At 45.8% G+C, this 22,103-nt stretch overlaps 1 protein-coding gene across 1 annotated transcript in view; it reads left to right on the top strand.

The window, feature by feature from the left end:
- Positions 1 to 10,830: 10,830 nt before the first annotated feature.
- RALGDS (ral guanine nucleotide dissociation stimulator) overlaps positions 10,831 to 22,103 on the top strand; it is a 122,582-nt gene continuing 111,309 nt past the window's right edge. The window contains exons 1-2 of the mRNA XM_066580161.1: positions 10,831 to 11,158; positions 11,239 to 11,752. Of these exons, the coding sequence (XP_066436258.1) occupies positions 11,732 to 11,752 (21 nt within the window). The 5' untranslated portion in view covers positions 10,831 to 11,158; positions 11,239 to 11,731. The remainder of the gene's footprint in view (positions 11,159 to 11,238; positions 11,753 to 22,103) is intronic.

Consider the following 22,103-nt stretch of genomic DNA (forward strand, 5'->3'; position numbering starts at 1 on the left):
CTGGGCTCTACAAGTAGGGGCGTATGCTGGGCTCTACATGTAGCGACGTACGCTGGGCTCTACGTGTAGCGGCGTACGCTGGGGTCTACATATAGCAGTGTACGCTGGGGTCTACGTGTAGCGGCATACGCTGGGGTCTACGTGTAGCGGCATACGCTGGGGTCTACGTGCAGCGGCGTACGCATGGGTCTACGTGCAGCGGCGTACGCTGGGGTCTACGTGCAGCGGCGTACGCTGGGGTCTACGTGCAGCGGCGTACGCTGGGGTCTACGTGCAGCGGCGAACTCTGGGGTCTACGTGCAGCGGCGTACGCTGGGGTCTACGTGCAGCGGCGTACGCTGGGGTCTACGTGCAGCGGCGTACGCTGGGGTCTACGTGCAGCGGCGTACGCTGGGGTCTACGTGCAGCGGCGTACGCTGGGGTCTACGTGCAGCGGCTTTACGCTGGGGTCTACGTGCAGCGGTGTACGCTGGGGTCTACGTGCAGCGGCGTACGCTGGGGTCTACGTGCAGCGGCGTACGCTGGGGTCTACGTGCAGCGGCGTATGCTGGGGTCTGGTGTTGACAAGTCCAGAATGGGAATCCATTGCCCAATTCAGCTCCTACCCTTGGACCACCTGATCCCCAAAAGCCTGTGTCACATAAACACATTTGTAGACATATAGCTAGAATCTATACTGTACAAGTAAAAAGGGTGCCATAGCAAGACCTCTGCTTGCTGTTAGTGAATTGAAGAAATTCTTCTTTACATCTGTGGTCTGAAGATTTGTCTAGCTGAAGCAGTTTCACAGCTTGGTCCAAGAGAAAAGAGCTCTGACACCCTGTAAAGGCCCGTTTACACGGAGCGACAGTCTGAGTGACGGCTTTGAGCGATCATTTTGCATAAAGTATTAAGCAGCTACTTAAGAGCTCATCAGTCTGCAAATGAAAGCGGTTAATAGCCGGGGGGGCACTTATCTACTTTCACCTCCTTTGTTCTCCGACGGGTGCCAATGCTATCAGCTATAACCGCGGTCCTGATAATACCTCACGACGATTTTTAGGCTGGCTTGAATTTAGCGATCAGCGGGCAGTGCACGATGGCCGCGCGGTTAGACTCAATGATTATCGCTCAAATGATTGCTATTGAGCGATCATCGCTCCATGTAAATGGGCCTTAACGAGGCATGCCTCTGTGTGACCACGACTAGGTCAGCTTCTGTTTGCTGTCAGTGTATGGAAACGTTTGTATGTGTATCCAGAGATTAGAGACTCGTTCGCATCTAACCCTGTTCAAACAGGCGCATGCCTACTTACAGCATGTCAGAGCGTGCCGCCATGTGCAGAGCCCTGCAACTGTCCCTGGACAGCAAGCAATGATGTTGAAAATGGCAAGGAATTGAAACACAAATGCCAAAGAGAAAGGCAACACTTAAAGAGGACGTACCATGATAGAAAGTTGAAGGTCCGATTGCTGGGACACCCACCAATCCCACGAATGGGGATTTGACGTGGCCTAAAGTGAAGGTTATCCCATATTTTGTGGACATCATTGTACAACCCCTTTAAATGAAGTTCTTTACTTAAAGGGGTTGTTCAGTTGTAAACTACTGATGGTCTCTCCAATAGTAGATTGGCGATGGTCTGCTGCACAGGACCCTTACCAATAAGCTGTTCTCTGGGCTGGTTTGTTCAAACACAGAAGTGGTTTCTGCAGGAAGCGGAGAGCTCTGGTCCCATTGCTTAACCTGCACTACCAAGCCTGGCCACTACAGTAAGAACGGAGCTGGCTGCTTCCTGCAGATATCAATTCTGCACAAGCACACTGGCCTAGAAAACAGTGGATCAGAGGGCATCCCATGTGGCAGACCCTCGCCAGTCTACTATTGATGACCTATTCCGAGGATAGACAATCAAAAGGAAGCACCATAAAGTGTTGTCTCATTGCGATTCCTGCACTAGGAATTTGTGAATGGGCCTCCATGGGGATCCTAAATTAACGTGTAGTTGTAATGTAGCACATGGGTGAGGGGCCTGTTAAAGAGCGGGTTCACATTACACATCGCCTCTCCATCATTCAGTGTAAACTCGGCCCCAAGGGAACGACCACTGAGAATTTGTTGATTTGTCATCTGTTCAGTTTCTGCCCGCAGCGACGGATCGGCCCGTGTAAACAGGCAGAATCACTTATGAACGACTGACTACCTGTTTATTGTGGATGGAGGCAGGCGACCCGAAACGATCCCCCGGCGCGCTCCGCCTTCATTCCCAGAGCGATGACCAGTCCTGTGTAAAGGCACAGCACTGATGACCGCCGGGGCGACCTGTCAGACATCTTCATCCGACGGGTCGTTCCACATAAAAGGACCCTAAGAAGCAAATCCAGTGAGAGAAACACAAGGTTTTTGTTCAGGATTTCTAAGTGTAAAGCTGGGTGGATTTGCCTTGAAGAGCTGAAAGAACCGCTGTTTGAGTTCTTTATACTCAAGACTGAACCGAAGGACTTTGGCCACCTGCAGATGGCCGGGTCGGATCTGGCTGCGAGAATCCTCGCAGCGGGACCCGACCTGAGCCCCTGCAGAGAGCAGCGCGGGCACTCACCTGCCCCGGCTCTTTCATGTTCCGGCTGCCGGACAGCCGGCGTATGCGCAGAGCAGAGCCGGCGGCCTGTGAGTGACGTTTCTCCAAGCCCCGCACAGAAATAGAGGGTCCCGCGTGAGATTTCGCGCGGCCAAATCGCGGCCGTCTGCATAGGATTGCGTTTGTTAACGCAATCCTATGGCAGCTTCCAGGGGCGGAATTTCCACCCGTCTGCAGGGGGCCTTTAATTTCAGATTTTCTCTTGCTGAAGTCCCATCTGCACTTATATTAGACCCCGGGCCACTGGGCTTGTCCTTCTGCTGGTCTGTGCATGTTGCTACGCCCATAGACTATCTGCAGGGTCCCGTTCACTATATATGTTCTATATGTGTGCTACACCACTACATTACTATGCCAATATGGGCGAGCAGATTTATGCATGAGTTATCAGGGTGGCCGGCACTCACATCGCTAGCCTGACTCACTATATTTAGCAGCAGATACTAGCAGTAGGAGTTATGTAATATTCATGCTTCTTTTTTTTCTTTCCAGCCTCCTAGGAATAGACTCACATATCCGTGCAAGAGCAGGTTCTCGTTATCTATTCCATCTGTTACCATGGATACCAGGAAAGTCCTTCAATATCTCAGTTTAGAAAGTAATGTTTGTGTCACCAATAGTTGTACAATTATCATCAATATGTTAGTTTATATATAAAAGAGGCAGAGTTCATCCTTAGAGGACAAATCCAGAGACCTTATATTACACATGCTAGTGTAATAACTAGAGATGAGCGAACGTACTCGGTAAAGCACTACTCGTCCGAGTAATGTGCTTTATCCGAGTACCTACCCGCTCGTCCTGAAAGATTCGGGGAGCGCCGCTGCTGACAGGTGAGTTGCGGCGGGGAGCAGGGGAGAGCGGGCGGGACAGAAGGAGAGAGAGATCTCCCCTCCGTACCTCCCCGCTCTCCCCTGCAGCTCCCCGCTCCGCGGCGCTCCACGAATCTTTCAGGACGAGTAGTGCTTTACCGAGTACGTTCGCTCATCTCTAGTAATAACCATTAACATGGTTAAACAGTACAGATGATTTGAATATAACTACTATAATACTGCTCCTATGTACAAGAATATAACTACTATAATACTGCTCCTATGTACAAGAATATAACTACTATAATACTGCCCCCTATGTACAAGAATATAACTACTATAATACTGCTCCCCATGTACAAGAATATAACTACTATAATACTGCCCCCTATGTTCGAGAATATAACTACTATAATACTGCCCCCCGATGTACAAGAATATAACTACTATAATACTGCCTCCTATGTACAAGAATATAACTACTATAATACTGCCTCCTATGTACAAGAATATAACTACTATAATACTGCCCCCTATGTACAAGAATGTAACTACTATAAAACTGCCCCCTATGTACAAGAATATAACTACTATAATACTGCCTGCTATGTACAAGAATATAACTACTATAATACTGCCCCCTATGTATAAAAATATAACTACTATAATGCTGCCCCCCGATGTACAAGAATATAACTACTATAATACTGCTCCATGTACAAGAATATAACTACTATAATACTGCCTCCTATGTACAAGAAAATGACTACTATAATACTGCCCCCTATGTACAAGAATATAACTACTATAATACTGCCCCCTATGTACAAGAATATAACTACTATAATACTGCCCCCTATGTATAAGAATATAACTACTATAATACTGCCCCCGATGTACAAGAATATAACTACTATAATACTGCCTCCTATGTACAAGAATATAACTACTATAATACTGCCTCCTATGTACAAGAATATAACTACTATAATACTGCTCCTATGTACAAGAATATAACTACTATAATACTGCCCCCTATGTACAAGAATATAACTACTATAATACTGCCCCCTATGTGCAAGAATATAAATACTATAATACTGCCTCCTATGTACAAGAATATAACTACTATAATACTGCCTCCTATGTACAAGAATATAACTACTATAATACTGCTCCTATGTACAAGAATATAACTACTATAATACTGCTCCCCTATGTGCAAGAATATAAATACTATAATACTGCCCGCTATGTACAGGAATATAACTACTATAATACTGCCCCCTATGTATAAGAATATAACTACTATAATACTGCCCCCTATGTACAAGAATATAACTACTATAATACTTCCCTCTATGTACAAGAATATAACTACTATAATACTGCCCCCTATGTACAAGAATATAACTACTATAATACTGCCCGCTATGTACAATAATATAACTACTATAATACTGCCCCCTATGTACAAGAATATAACTACTATAATACTGCCCTCTATGTACAAGAATATAACTACTATAATACTGCCCCCTATGTACAAGAATACAACTACTATAATACTGCTCCTATGTACAGGAATATAACTACTATAATACTTCTCCTATGTACAAGAATATAACTACTATAATACTGCCCCCTATGTACAAGAATATAACTACTATAATACTACCCCCTAAGTACAAGAATATAACTACTCTAATACTGCCCGCTATGTACAAGAATATAACTACAAAAACACTGCCCCCTATGTACAAGAATATAACTACTATAATAATGCCCCCTATGTACAACAATATAACTACTATAATACTGCCCTCTATGTACAAGAATATAACTACTATAATACTGCTCCTATGTACAAGAATATGACTACTATAATACTGTCCCCCATGTACAAGAATATAACTACTATAATACTGCCCCCTATGTACAAGAATATAACTACTATAATACTGCCCCCTATGTACAAGAATATAACTACTATAATACTGCCCCCTATGTACAAGAATATAACTACTATAATAATGCCTCCTATGTACAAGAATATAACTACTATAATACTGCCCCCTATGTACAAGAATATAACTACTATAATACTGCCCCCTATGTACAAGAATATAACTACTATAATACTGCTCCTATGTACAAGAATATAACTACTATAATACTGCCCCCTATGTACAAGAATATAACTACTATAATACTGCCCCCTATGTACAAGAATATAACTACTATAATACTGCCCCCTATGTACAAGAATATAACTACTATAATACTGCCCCCTATGTACAAGAATATAACTGCTATAATACTGCCCCGTATGTAGAAGAATAGAACTACTATAGTACTGCCTACTATAGTACTGCCCCCTATGTAGAAGAATAGAACTTCTATAATACTCCCTACTATGTACAAGAATAGAACTACTATAATACTGCCTACTATAATACTGCCCCCTGTGTAGAAGAATAGAACTTCTATAATACTGCCCCCTATGTACAAGAATATAACTACTATAATACTGCTCCATGTACAAGAATTTAACTACTATAATACTGCCCCCTATGTACAAGAATATAACTACTAGAATACTACCCCCTAAGTACAAGAATATAACTACTATAATACTGCCCGCTATATACAAGAATATAACTACAAAAACACTGCCCCCTATGTACAAGAATATAACTACTATAATACTGCTCCTATGTACAAGAATATAACTACTATATTACTGCCCCCTATGTACAAGAATATAACTGCTATAATACTGCCACGTATGTAGAAGAATAGAACTACTATAGTACTGCCTACTATAGTACTGCCCCCTACGTAGAAGAATAGAACTTCTATAATACTGCCTACTATTTACAAGAATAGAACTACTATAATACTGCCTACTATAATACTGCCCCCTGTGTAGAAGAATAGAACTTTTATAATACTGCCCCCTATGTACAAGAATACAACTACTATAATACTGCTCCTATGTACAAGAATAGAACTAGTATAATACTGCTCCTATCTACAAGAATATAACTACTATAATACTGCTCTTTATGTACAAGAATAAAACTACTATAATACTTCCTCCTATGTACAAGAATAGAACTACTATAATACTGCTCCTATCTACAAGAATTTAACTACTATAATACTGCCTCCCATATACAAGAATATAACTACTGTAATACTGCTCCTATGTACAAGAATATAACTACTATAATACTGCCCCCTATGTACAAGAATATAACTTCTATAATACTGCCCGATATGTACAAGAATATAACTACTATAATACTGCCCCCTATGTACAAGATTATAACTACTATAATACTGCCCAATATGTACAAGAATATAACTACTATAATACTGCCCCCTATGTACAAGAATACAACTACTATAATGCTGCTCCTATGTACAAGAATATAACTACTGTAATACTGCTCCTATGTACAAGAATATAACTACTATAATACTGCCCCCTATGTACAAGAATATAACTTATATAATACTGCCCGATATGTACAAGAATATAACTACTATAATACTGCCCCCTATGTACAAGATTATAACTACTATAATACTGCCCACTATGTACAAGAATATAACTACTATAATACTGCCCCCTATGTACAAGAATACAACTACTATAATGCTGCTCCATGTAGAAGAATATAACTACTATAATACTGCCTCCTATGTACAAGAATATAACTACTATAATACTGCCCCCTATGTACAAGATTATAACTACTATAATACTGCCCACTATGTACAAGAATATAACTACTATAATACTGCCCCCTATGTACAAGAATACAACTACTATAATGCTACTCCATGTAGAAGAATATAACTACTATAATACTGCCTCCTATGTACAAGATTATAACTACTATAATACTGCCCACTATGTACAAGAATATAACTACTATAATACTGCTCCCTATGTACAAGAATATAACTATTGTAATACTGCTCCATGTAGAAGAATATAACTACTATAATACTGCCTCCTATGTACAAGAATATAACTACTATAATACTGCCCCCTATGTACAAGAATACAACTACTATAATGTTGCTCCTATGTACAAGAATATAACTACTGTAATACTGCCCCCTATGTACAAGAATACAACTACTATAATGCTGCTCCATGTAGAAGAATATAACTACTATAATACTGCCTCCTATGTACAAGATTATAACTACTATAATTCTGCTCCCTATGTACAAGAATATAACTACTGTAATACTGCTCCATGTACAAGAATATAACTACTATAATACTGCCTCCTATGTACAAGAATATAAGTACTATAATACTGCCCGCTATGAACAAGAATATAACTACAATAATACTGCCCCCTATATATAACTACTATAATACTGCCTCCTATGTACAAGAATATAACTACTATAATACTGCTCCTATGTACAAGAATATAACTACTATAATACTGCCCTCTATGTACAAGAATATAACTACTATAATACTGCTCCTATGTACAAGAATATAACTACTATATTACTGCCCCCTATGTACAAGAATATAACTGCTATAATACTGCCCCTTATGTAGAAGAATAGAACTACTATAGTACTGCCTACTATAGTACTGCCCCCTATGTAGAAGAATAGAACTTCTATAATACTGCCTACTATGTACAAGAATAGAACTACTATAATACTGCCTACTATAATACTGCCCCCTGTGTAGAAGAATAGAACTTCTATAATACTGCCCCCTATGTACAAGAATACAACTACTATAATACTGCTCCTATGCACACAAGAATATAACTACTATAATACTGCTCCATGTACAAGAATATAACTACTATAATACTGCCCCCTATGTACAAGAATATAACTACTATAATACTGCCTCCTATGTACAAGAATATAACCACTATAATACTGTCTCCTATGTACAAGAATATAACCACTATAATACTACCCCCTAAGTACAAGAATATAACTACTATAATACTGCCCGCTATGTACAAGAATATAACTACTATAATACTGCCCACTATGTACAAGAATATAGCTACTATAATACTGCCTCCTATGTACAAGAATATAACTACTATAATACTGCCCCCTATGTACAAGAATATAACTACTAGAATACTGCCCCTATGTACAAGAATAGAACTTCTATAATACTGCCCCCTATGTACAAGAATACAACTACTATAATACTGCTCCTATGTACAAGAATATAACTACTATAATACTGCTCCATGTACAAGAATATAACTACTATAATACTGCCCCCTATGTACAAGAATATAACTACTATAATACTGCCTTCTATGTACATGAATATAACTACTATAATACTGCCCCCTATGTCCAAGAATATAACTACTATAATACTGCCCCCTATGTACAAGAATATAACTACTATAATACTACCTCCTATGTACAAGAATATAACTACTATAATACTGCCCCCTATGTACAAGAATATAACTACTATAATACTGCCTCCTATGTACAAGAATATAACTACTATAATACTGCCTCCTATGTACAAGAATATAACTACTATAATACTACCTCCTATGTACAAGAATATAACTACTATAATACTGCCCCCTATGTACAAGAATATAACTACTATAATACTACCTCCTATGTACAAGAATATAACTACTATAATACTACCTCCTATGTACAAGAATATAACTACTATAATACTGCCCCCTATGTACAAGAATATAACTACTATAATACTGCCCCCTATGTACAAGAATATAACTACTATAATACTGCCCCCTATGTACAAGAATATAACTACTATAATACTGCCTGCTATGTACAATAATATAACTACTATAATACTGCCCCCTATGTACAAGAATATAACTATTATAATACTGCCCCCTATGTACAAGAATATAACTACTATAATACCGCCCCTATGTATAATAGTATAACTACTATAATACTGCCCCCTATATACAAGAATATAACTACTATAATACTGCCTTCTATGTACATGAATATAACTACTATAATACTGCCCCCTATGTCCAAGAATATAACTACTATAATACTGCCCCCCTATGTACAATATAACTACTATAATACTGCCTCCTATGTACAAGAATATAACTACTATAATACTGCCTCCTATGTACAAGAATATAACTACTATAATACTGCCCCCTATGTACAAGAATATAACTACTATAATACTGCTCCCTATGTACAAGAATATAACTACTATAATACTGCCTTCTATGTACATGAATATAACTACTATAATACTGCCCCCTATGTCCAAGATTATAACTACTATAATACTGCCTCCTATGTACAAGAATATAACTACTATAATACTGCCCCTATATACAAGAATATAACTACTATAATACTGCCCCCTATGTACATGAATATAACTACTATAATACTGCCCCCTATGTACAAGAATATAACTACTATAATACTGCCCCCTATATACAAGAATATAACTACTATAATACTGCCCCCTATGTACAAGAATATAACTACTATAATACTGTTCCAGTAGTACGGTGATTCAGCAGACGGACATATAGCGGCTCTACTTCCCCTTATTACTGGGCTGGACAGAGTAATCTGAGCCCCGCAATCTGTCACTTCCTCCTGGGACTGGTGTCTGTGGGTTGTGGCTGTATTTCTCATACATTTGCTTTGCTCTATATGCTGACCCGTCCTATATATTCCCTGTATAGTCCTGGTCATTATTTCTGCCGTCCTCCAGTGTGGGAATCCCTTGTATATAATAATCACCATTACAATTGGTGCAGAATGAGAAGACTTATTTATGAGTAATAAGACACCTGTATGTGAAGGTATGGAAGCCCAGACTCGCGCTCCTCCCATGCAGAAAGGTCAGCAGCCATTTCTTAGGGTGACGGGCATGTACCTCCGACATGAGGCACCTGGTGCCGCGCACCTCATTACTGTCACAAGTACCTGGTGACATAATAATCACCTGCCAGCGCTGGCCCAATCTTATCCATTCAGGTTACTGAAGGAGTAGGCTGCTCCATAATGGATCACTGTTCTTGGGGGGGCTTGGGACAGGTTACCCCACTGTGTTTTATTTGGGGGTGGGGGGTTAATACCATAAACGTCTGGTTTATTGAAGAAGCAGGAGGTGGTGGGGGGAGAAGCGACATTTAATACAGGCAATTAAACGGGGCACTCCCTAGTGCCTGCCCTTCCCATGCTGTCACACCAGCTGCCAGCGAGTGCACAGCTATAAACCATTATTTCCCTTCCCGCTGCTGCGAGATCGTTACATTGTTTCCAGGAGCGTAATTTGGAATATTTAAATCGTCATATTGTTTCCAAGAAAATCGGAATATTTGCCCAGAAAAATCTGCTGCTGTCTCTCATCATTTGCGGTGTGTGGTTGTTCTGCAATCATTGGTTGCTAGACGCTCTCTCTCTCTCTTCCCTCCTCCCTTCTTTCTCTCTCTTCTCCTCTCCTCCCTGCTTTCATGGCCTTTGTAGCTCCAGAGCAATGTGTCTCCGTCTGACCAGGGGACAACATTCCATCTCTGTCCTTGTGCATCACCAGCAAGACCCTGGACATCTCCAAGAAGACGAACGCCTCCTTCTCTTCAGCCTCCAGCACTCTCAAGAAGGAAGACTGACACCCCAGTAAGACCACACAGGTCATTCTTCCTCAATAGGAAGTCTGGATTGCATGTAAGTACCCCCTCGCCTTCTCTGAGACACCTCCATAGGGGGCTGCAACCTCAGGCCACTAACCTCTCCTTCCCTTCCAGATATAATTGGCCGAATGAAAGAAGCACAATGGGTTTCAAAACGGAATGAGGATGCTGAGGAGCCCCTGATGCTACAGCCCTTAACTTAAAGGTACCTTTCAGGAGCGCCAGTGTCAGATTCAGGATGCAATCATCTGTCTCTTTAAATGTCTGCCCTCTCCTACAAGATTCTTCTTTTTCTCTTTGGCTTTTACCCCTGTCGGTCGATTGATATGGTTCCTGTTGAGGCGGCTAGACTGGGGTTATCACTGACACCTGCTCCGCTTGGATAGTCCTTCAAGATGTGCCCAGGCCTTCCATGCTCCTAGGATTATTTGACTCTATCGCACAACATGGGTCATCGGTTGACTGGACAGTAATCTGTGCCACCCGTCTCTGGATCGTGATCTCCCTGGGGTGGGGGGCAGCTAACACCAAGGAGCCCTCTAACCACCTCAGATATTTTGTAGAAAGGATTTTGTGACCACCGGGAGAGGATGAAGGACCATATATAATGATGATGCTCGATATTCAGGTAGGATGCAGTGTGTACATCTGATGTCACATATGGATTTTTGCACTTGCTCATTTGTAATTGGCATATTAGGCTGTTTTTTTTTCTAGGGTTTCCACCCCACCCCCGCATTTTTTTTTTTGTAAGCAAAATGGGCATACGTTATATTATTGGTATACGGGGAAAATGGCAGCGAACTTTTCCAACAGGAAGTTGGGGAATGGGAATCTGTCACTTTCTCTGCTGATATGGAGTCGGGTTTGGCTTTATTGCTGGAAACAAGCAACATATCAGATGTGTTATAGAATTGTATTAATCTTTCTGGTGATGTCATCACTGGTGTGCCAGGTCTTTACTTCATTCTTAAAGGGGAACTCCATTAAAAGGAAAGTTTTGACTTTGACACTTGTTTGTAGGCACCTGCGGCCCGTGGTAGACCGCGCTGAATCTCCTGGGTCTGGCAGGATTCCTAGGTTGTCGCTTACATAGAAGACATGCATTGTTTATATTGCTAGATGTACTTCCACTTCTAGGGGGACAAAATGGCATCCAGCCAGGGGCATAATTGGAAGCTGCTGGGCTCCAATGCAAGAACAGTAATGGGGCGCACTGATATAATGCTTCACTTATAGCATTGGTCTCTTCATATGGAAATCAGAGACTTTATGCGCCACCTAACGCTCCGGGGCCAAAGTACAACCACACCCCTTGCTTCCACTGTAGTTGGGTCCTTCAGCCAGTTCTAGATCAAAGATTCCCGGGGTGGATTTTTCTTTTGTTTACTTAAGGTTGGTCTCCTTGGTAAATTATCTTCGAATATTTAAAGTGGTTGTTCAAGATTAGAACAATGGCCGCTTTCTATATGTCCTCAGCTACTGAGTGGTATGGCAGCCCAGACTCCTTCACATCAATGGAGCTGAGCTGCAGTACTGCACAACTGGAAAGAAAGCCAACCATGTTTTTCTAGTTTTGGACAAACCCATTAAAGGGGTTGTCCCGCGAAAGCAAGTGGGTCTATACACTTCTGTATGGCCATATTAATGCACTTTGTAATGTACATTGTGCATTAATTATGAGCCATACAGAAGTTATCAGAAGTTATTCACTTACCTGCTCCGTTGCTAGCGTCCTCGTTTCCATGGAGCCGTCTAATTTTCAGCGTCTAATCGCCGGATTAGACGCGCTTGCGCAGTCCTGTCTTCTTCTTTTCTGAATGGGGCCACTCGTGCCGGAGAGCTGCTCCTTGTAGCTCCGCCCCGTCACGTGCCGATTCCAGCCAATCAGGAGGCTGGAATCGGCAATGGACCGCACAGAAGACCTGCGGTCCACCGAGGGAGAAGATCCCGGCGGCCATCTTCACCAGGTAAGTAAGAAGTCACCGGAGCACGGGGATTCAGGTAAGCACTATCCCGTTTTCTTTTTTAACCCTTGCATCGGGTTTGTCTCGCGCCGAACGGGGGGGGGCTATTAAAAAAAAAAAACAACCCTGTTTCGGCGCGGGACAACCCCTTTAAGTGTTGTACAACTTATAAGTTATCCCCTCTCCATTGGCTGATCGGGGGGGTATCCCCACTGGGACCCTTTCCGATCTCTAGAACGGGGTGGGCCGTGTCCCCCATCTTCCTCACCATGACAGTTACTGCCCCCCTCTCACTGAGGAGGAGACTGAATGGGAGCGTTGGTCATGCAAGTGCTCTAGCTCCATTCACTTTTAATGGGGCTGTGGGGATACCTGAGCGGGCGCTGCTCAGCTTTTTCGCTCAGCCCCTTACAAATTAATGGAGTGCGGACCACGCATGCTCAGCCAGCGCTCCACTCAATGACGTCACTGTGGGGAGAGAAGCAACCCCCCGTAGCGACAGGGTAATGGGACATGGGAGATTTGTGCTCGAGATTGGTGAGACCCCCACCACTCAGAACGTTTTCCCCTATACTATTGATAGAGGATAACTTGCAATTGCGATACAACCTCTTTAATCGTATAGCGCTCACACCTAACCGAAACCCCTGAGGATAATGCGTCCAAACGCCAGCAGTGAGCGCTTTTGTTCATATGAAGGCCAGTGACACGGGCGTATTCTGTGCATATTTATGCGTCCGTAATATGGATGCGTGTACAAGCTGACCACGGGTTATCCTCACCTCAACTACCAGCATCATAAGACCCTATTATTGGAGTTCGGGTCAGAGGTCGTGTGGTAAAGGCGGGATGCGTCTCTGTATTATGAAGGCATAATTGTTCCCAGAGTATGCTGGCGTGTCACTGGGCTAAATGCCACCGACAATTGTTTCTGTTAAAGGGGTTTTCCGGACAAGTACTATTGATGACCCGTCCTCAGGATAGATCAGCAGTAATTATAATTGATTGATGGGGGTCCATCGTGTTTCTCGTTGACTTTAATGAGAGCTGCGTCTGCGATTACCAGCCCCGGCCACTAAATGTGTCAGCGCTAACTGCTTCCACTCCATACCCTGTGTGTTGTGGCACTGATAGCGGGCACTCAATTGTATGGGATCCCAAGCATTAGATCACAGCTGATCCTGATGATACATCATCAATAGCACTTACCTGGAAAATCCCTTTAAGTCGTACTTTGGTAGTATAATTGTGTTAGAGAATTTTTCTTGCCTGTCAACCGCTCCTAATACATTCCGAGATGGTAAACCGTTACCCTCAGACGCCATCCTGGCTATTATTCACCTCTGGTTGTTGGTGGCCTTGCAGCATCCCAGAACGATAGATGCCTGCCCGCCTGGTATACCACCATACAAGGCATGGCCGCCTTCATCTGTATGGGTGAACAATGTAATATCCATATACTATAGAAGATAGTTAGAACTAGAATTATTTATATATATAATCTATTTTTACTATGATGGACTTCAAATGTAAATGCGTATATACAGGGCGGGAGACAGGGGTTGTCTGGAGCCATTGGCCTGGATGAAACGCGCGCCGGAGAGCCTCGTCTTCCTCTGCCAGGTTGTAGTTTTATTGGCAGCATGTAAATGAACTGTCTGCACGGTTCTAATCTTATCGCCTCTCCCGCCGGGCGCTGGCCGCGCAGACCTGGCCCGGCTCGTGAATAAATTATGGCCAGCTGGTGAGTATGGCTGGGTTGTGTGCGAGAAGTGGAATACTGGAGTCCGATAGCGGGAAGCGGCCGTGAGGGTCAGAATCCACTCGTGGCGGAGATGACATCATCAAGGAGATTTCCTTGCTTATGATGACATCATCAAACTGCTGAAAAATCTCGGGGCCTGTTCACACTGCCGTATGTTCCGAATACGAACCGCGCACAGACCCATTGAATTAAATTGGTGTACACAGATGTGCTTTTTTTCATGCGAACTAATATTGTGTGTTAAATAATCGCAGCTCGCCCTATATTGGTGCATTTTCACACACCAGAGCTGCCCTTTAAGGTCTAGGGGTGAGTAAGAGAAAAGCAACAAACACTCTTTTTTTTTTTGTGTATGCTTGAAAAATGTAGTGACCTTGGATCCAACACGGACATAAAAAACGAACATACAAGCCAAAAATGCGCAGGCAGGGAGAGCTGTGTAGCTTTTACGGCCCCAAATTGCTCCTGAATGAAGGAGGCCTTGTAGTGAGATTATCACGTGTCTTCCCTACTGATGATCACATCCTAAACGGCTTCTCTCCTTATAGGGACCTCATTAAAGGGTTAGGATAAGTGCTAATAGTCTGATCGGTGGGGGTCTCTTCACTGAGACCCCCACCAATCCCAAGAATGGGAGTGCCGCCCTCCTTTCATCGCTGCACCCACCCACAATGACGTCAGACTGATTAGAGGGGCTGATGGAAACAGCAGAGTGCAAGCACTTGTCTATCTCCATCAGCCCCAATATGACTGCCGCCCCATTCAATCTCCTAGCGCACCTGCCGTAAGGGATAACCGGGAACCCCATTCTCGGAATCACTGGGAGTCTCTGCAGTGAGACCCCCACTTATCACTTTTATCACCTGTCCTATGCGAATCACCCCTTTAGGGTGCGGGCAGACGAGCGTAGGCGTATTTACGTTCGCACGAGCGCAACGTATAATCGCCCGAGAGAACGTTTTTTACCGATCACGACCAGAGCTAGAAAGCGTATTTTCGTTTGTTCCTACTTTGCAAACGGTCTTTTCGGCGATCGAATATGCGTTGGTGCGTATTTCGGTCGCATATATTCCGGATTTTTTCGAATTGCCGTTTTTACGCACCGTAAAATCGCCCATGTGAACGAATACATTCGAAACCATTGCCTCAGATGGTCACGTATATACGTTTGGTCGCAAAAACGCGCCGTTTATGCGCTCGTCTGCCCTCACCCTCAAACTGCTTTTCTGTTTAGTGATGTCAATCTGCTTCCCTTCTTATAATGATGTCATCACGCTGCTATAATGATGTCATCACGCTGCTATAATGATGTCCTCACGGTGCTATAATGATGTCATCACGCTGCTTTTTTGCCTATAATGGGGTCATCTAACAGTTTTATTGCTAAATAATATCTTACAGAAACGCTGTTTATGACATCATCACACGACGCCTCCACTTAATATATCAAACGTCTTCCTTTCACTGATGTCATCAAACCGCTTCCTGCTCGCAGTGATACAACTTATGCGCTGAAAATTCCACTGTGCAGAATCTGCACCAGTTCCACTCTGTGTGAATGAACCCCAAGGATGTGTTCTCACAGCGTAATTTTCCACCACCAATTCCACCTCAAACGCATCCAAATCCGTGGCTTTCTGTCGCAGTTTTTGATGCGGATCCGCACGCAGAGTTTCCCCCGTCACCGGGCCAAATCCGCGCGTGGAATTCCAATGCAAAAAAAATTACGTTTCTGCATTAAGTGACCCGTCATTTCCTGATGCGAAAAGGCAATTTTCTGTGTCAGAATTTCGTACGCGGACTCTGCCGATTGACAGGGAAACTTCTACGTGCGGATCCGCGCCGAGAACCATGGATTTTGTTGCAGTTTTTGAGGTGCAATTCGCTGCGGTATAAACTATATGGAATCAAAGGCAAATCTGCACCAGAAAAGCGTCCCATTCATTTACATTGGGACCTGCCGGGGTTTGTACAGATTCCTATCTGAGGACTGACCTGCCGCCTCTCCGGGCCGAGTCCATGTCAGATCCTCTTTGGGAACTCCATATGTGGATTCGCCCCTTCAACAGGACTAAATCCGTGTGTGGATCTACAACAGACAGAAAAACGCAGTTTAGGCGAAATTCACATCTGCGGTGGGGATTATGGTTTCTTGCTCTATTTTGGAAGCAGGAAAGCTGAATCCCTCGGATTAACAGAACCCAACGGACCCCATTGACTATAACGGGGTCCATTTGGTTCCTGCACTGGTCTGGCATTTTTATTGGATGAAAAAGTCCTGCATTTCATGCCAGAATTGCGCCGGACGCTCCGACGCAGATGTGAATAGCGCCTAAGCCACGGATGTAGAGGTGGAATCTACAAACCCCACACAGATTACACCATATGAAGATACTTTGTGTTTTCTTTCTGGCAAGTGCAATGCATGAGCTTCCCACAAGGGGGTGGTAGAGTCCTTGGTACGCAGAGGCCCTGATTGTATCATGTAGCAATAATGTCAATTAGGAATGAATATTCCTGCTTCCGTAATTAACGATGAGATCAGCTCTTCGGGATACTGGAGATGGCGTCTTGGGTTGATGTTCTGCTAGTAACAAGCTGACTGGCACCTCCCGGCGTGATAATTGTTGTGTGACTCAGGGGCATCATGGAGGCGATGTGAGGAATTCCTCAAAAGTACCAAACGAGAATGAAACCTTAATGGAAGCGACATCGGAGAACGCATCACATGCATGAAGACTCGAAGCCGGCGTCATCTACACCCGCTGTACACCAGCAGGACAAATACGGTCAGATGTACAAACCTATAAGATGGCAACACAAGAAAATGATCACCAAGTAGCAGAACCGCGTATCGTCACGCCGTAATATGAATGAAGTATCTTTATTATACTTACAAACTAGTAAAAAGGACAAAGCCGCGATGAAAGGATTACCCTCAATGCAAGGTCCATCTCATGTCACAGATCAATGCAACCCAAAGGATGAACATTCAAAGGAGACCCCAACATGAGCCGCGACCATAAACACAGACCTAAAGTGCACGTCAAGAATTATAGACGCTCCTCTCTGTCTGTAGGGGGCGTCCTGAGCCTGGTCGCCTTGTGTGCCCCATCCACTGGTCCCAATACCCCCTAACAGTCTGGTCAGACACTCCTCTCTACTGGTGGTCTGTCAGGGGTCCTGAGCCCGGTCGCCTTGTGTACCCTCACACATCCACTGGTCCCAACACCCCCTAACAATCTGGTCAGACGCTCTTTTCTACTGGTGGTCTGTAGGGGGCGTCCTGAGCCCAGTCACCTTGTGTGCCCCCATCCACTGGTCCCAACACCCCCTAACATTATGGTCAGACGCTCCTCTCTACTGGTGGTCTGTAGGGGGCGTCCTGAGCCCGGTCACCTTGTGTGCCCTCACACATCCACTGGTCCCAACACCTCCTAACAGTTTGGACAGACGCTTCTTTTCTACTGGTGGTCTGTAAGGGGCGTCCTGAGCCCGGTCACCTTGTGTGCCCCCATCAACTGGTCCCAACACCTCCTAACAGTCTGGTCAGACGCTCCTCTCTACTGGTGGTCTGTAGGGGGTCCTGAGCCCGGTCGCCTTGTGTGCCCTCACACATCCACTGGTCCCAACACCTCCTAACAGTCTGCACAGACGCTCCTCTCTACTGGTGGTCTGTAGGGAGCATCCGGAGCCCGGTCACCTTGTGTGCCCCCATCCACTGGTCCCAACACCCCCTAACATTATGGTCAGACGCTCCTCTCTACTGGTGGTCTGTAGGGGGCGTCCTGAGCCCGGTCACCTTGTGTGCCCTCACACATCCACTGGTCCCAACACCTCCTAACAGTTTGGACAGACGCTTCTTTTCTACTGGTGGTCTGTAAGGGGCGTCCTGAGCCCGGTCACCTTGTGTGCCCCCATCAACTGGTCCCAACACCTCCTAACAGTCTGGTCAGACGCTCCTCTCTACTGGTGGTCTGTAGGGGGTCCTGAGCCCGGTCGCCTTGTGTGCCCTCACACACCCACTGGTCCCAACAGCCCCTAACAGTCTGGTCAGGCACTCCTCTCTACTGGTCTGTAGTGGGCGTCCTGAGCCCGGTCACCTTGTGTGCCCCCATCCACTGGTCCCAACACCTCCCAACAGTCTGGTCAGACGCTCCTCTCTAATGGTGGTCTGTAGGGGGTGTCCTGAGTCCGGTCACCTTGTTTGCCCCCATCCACTGGTCCCAACACCTCCCAACAGTCTGGTCAGACGCTCCTCTCTACTGGTGGTCTGTCGGGGGTCCTGAGCCCGGTCACCTTGTGTGCCCCCATCCACTGGTCCCAACACCTCCCAACAGTCTGGTCAGACGCTCCTCTCTACTGGTGGTCTGTAGGGGGCGTCCTGAGCCCGGTTACCTTGTGTGCCCCCATCCACTGGTCCCAACACCCCCTAACAGTCTGGTCAGACGCTCCTCTCTACTGGTGGTCTGTAGGGGGTGTCCTAAGTCCGGTCACCTTGTTTGCCCCCATCCACTGGTCCCAACACCTCCCAACAATCTGGTCAGACGCTCCTCTCTACTGGTGGTCTGTCGGGGGTCCTGAGCCCGGTCACCTTGTGTGCCCCCATCCACTGGTCCCAACACCTCCCAACAGTCTGGTCAGACGCTACTCTCTAATGGTGGTCTGTCGGGGGTCCTGAGCCCGGTCACCTTGTGTGCCCCCATCCACTGGTCCCAACACCTCCCAACAATCTGGTCAGACGCTCCTCTCTACTGGTGGTCTGTCGGGGGTCCTGAGTCCGGTCACCTTGTTTGCCCTCACACATCCACTGGTCCCAACACCTCCCAAAAATCTGGTCAGACGCTGCTCTCTACTGGTGGTCTGTAGGGGGCGTCCTGAGCCCGGTCACCTTGTGTGCCCCCATCCACTGGTCCCAACACCTCCCAACAGTCTGGTCAGATGCTCCTCTCTACTGGTGGTCTGTAGGGGGCGTCCTGAGCCCGGTCACCTTGTGTGCCCCCATCCACTGGTCCCAACACCTCCCAACAGTCTGGTCAGACGCTCCTCTCTACTGGTGGTCTGCCGGGGGTCCTGAGCCCGGTCACCTTGTGTGCCCCCATCCACTGGTCCCAACACCTCCCAACAGTCTGGTCAGATGCTCCTCTCTACTGGTGGTCTGTAGGGGGCGTCCTGAGCCCGGTCACCTTGTGTGCCCCCATCCACTGGTCCCAACACCTCCCAACAGTCTGGTCAGATGCTCCTCTCTACTGGTGGTCTGTAGGGGGCGTCCTGAGCCCGGTCACCTTGTGTGCCCCCATCCACTGGTCCCAACATCTCCTAACAGTCTGTTCAGACGCTCCTCTCTACTGGTGGTCTGTAGGGGGTGTCCTGAGCCCGGTCACCTTGTGTGCCCCCATCCACTGGTCCCAACACGTCCCAACAGTCTGGTCAGACGCTCCTCTCTACTGGTGGTCTGTAGGGGGTCCTGAGCCCGGTCACCTTGTGTGCCCCCATCCACTGGTCCCAACACGTCCCAACAGTCTGGTCAGACGCTCCTCTCTACTGGTGGTCTGTAGGGGGCGTCCTGAGCCCGGTCACCTTGTGTGCCCCCATCCACTGGTCCCAACACCTCCCAACAGTCTGGTCAGACGCTCCTCTCTACTGGTGGTCTGTCGGAGGTCCTGAGTCCAGTCACCTTGTGTGCCCCCATCCACTGGTCCCATCACCTCCCAACAGTCTGGTCAGACGCTCCTCTCTACTGGTGGTCTGTAGGGGGCGTCCTGAGCCCGGTCACCTTGTGTGTCCCCATCTGATGGTGCCAACACCTCCTAACAGTCTGGTCAGACGCTCCTCTCTACTGGTGGTCTGTAGGGGGCGTCCTGAGCCCGGTCACCTTGTGTGCCCCCATCTGATGGTGCCAACACCTCCTAACAGTCTGGTCAGAATGGCCTCTTATAGGCCATTCTCATGATCCCTGAGGTGTAGCTATGGGGGTGCAGAGGGAACAGTCACCTTTAGGTCCTGGTGCCAAAGTTCCTTCTGCCACATAAGAAGACGCCTGGGTTATAATTGGCACATTATAGCCGGGGTGGTGAGGGGGAGGGTGGGGGCACTCTACACTGAGGCCCGGAGCTGCACCTTACCGCCCCTGGAGGGGTTGTCACCTAGCTGTCATCTGTTCCTATGTAGCTAGACAGAGTTGTCACCATGGAGCTCCTGCCTTCTCCAGAGCGGTGGCCATACTGGTGGTCATCCTGCTTTTCCACACACGGACGGATGCGACGACGTCGGTGATTCTGTATGTTTACAGCTTTGTGTTTCACATTTCTTCTAGTTACAGAAACTGAAAAGTGCCGACTGTTATTTGTGACTAATTTGTCTGTAAAAGTTGCAAAACTTTCCGTGGAGGAGATCTCGCTGCTAAATTTATAACTGATAGAATAAGAAGTGCCAGCTGCCTGCCGGGATGCGTGGGCGCCGCAGCGCACGAACTGCATCCTGACTCAAGCACTTCAGGGGCTCCTGGGGCACAACGCCCGCGCTGTGCCTGCCGTACCCTCCGTTACATATACTGCTGGGGGTGGAATTAGACCCCTAATCATGCTGAAGCTTGTAGTTCAGCAAGGACTTAAGGTCCCCAGCCCTAGTGAACCTCTGTCAGCGCACTAAATATGCCCATATGTACTCACCTGAATACCAGGCAACAGGCGGTAATGCCAGGAGCATCTAGAGAACCACCTTGGGTGGCACACGTAGATGTAATTGCATTCTCTGATCCTCCTAAGTGCCAGTCAGGGACTGTAATGTAGTATGCTACATATTCCATGGCCCCCTTATTAGAGCCCCCAGCCCGCTCATGATTGGCGCTCCCCTGTATGGACATTACCCCCGTGACCCCGGAGCATACAATCACGTGACAAGTTTTCCGTGGATCAGTTTCAGTATGAATCCACATTGGATGGGAAAATCCAGCGATCGGAGCGACTTCCAACGAGGCCGGTCATCGGTGCTAGACTAGACGGGGTCTCACTGCCAACGGGGGGGGGGTAATAAAGGGGCGGTCAGTGTGGATGCCAGCCAAGAGTTTGTGGACACTTACATGGTTGGTGACTCTTCAGCATCAACCCTATAAGGAGCACTTTGTATACAGCGTACCCCATATTCTACATGTGGTGAAGCCATACTCCCCTCACCGGCACCCCGATGTGGTCTTACATGCCCTGATATAAAGGACTTTTAGTTCTCTGCCCAAACAGCGGCGGGAT

The sequence above is a fragment of the Eleutherodactylus coqui genome, chromosome 10 (assembly GCF_035609145.1).
Source record: "Eleutherodactylus coqui strain aEleCoq1 chromosome 10, aEleCoq1.hap1, whole genome shotgun sequence".
Classification (NCBI taxonomy): Eukaryota; Metazoa; Chordata; class Amphibia; order Anura; family Eleutherodactylidae; genus Eleutherodactylus; species Eleutherodactylus coqui.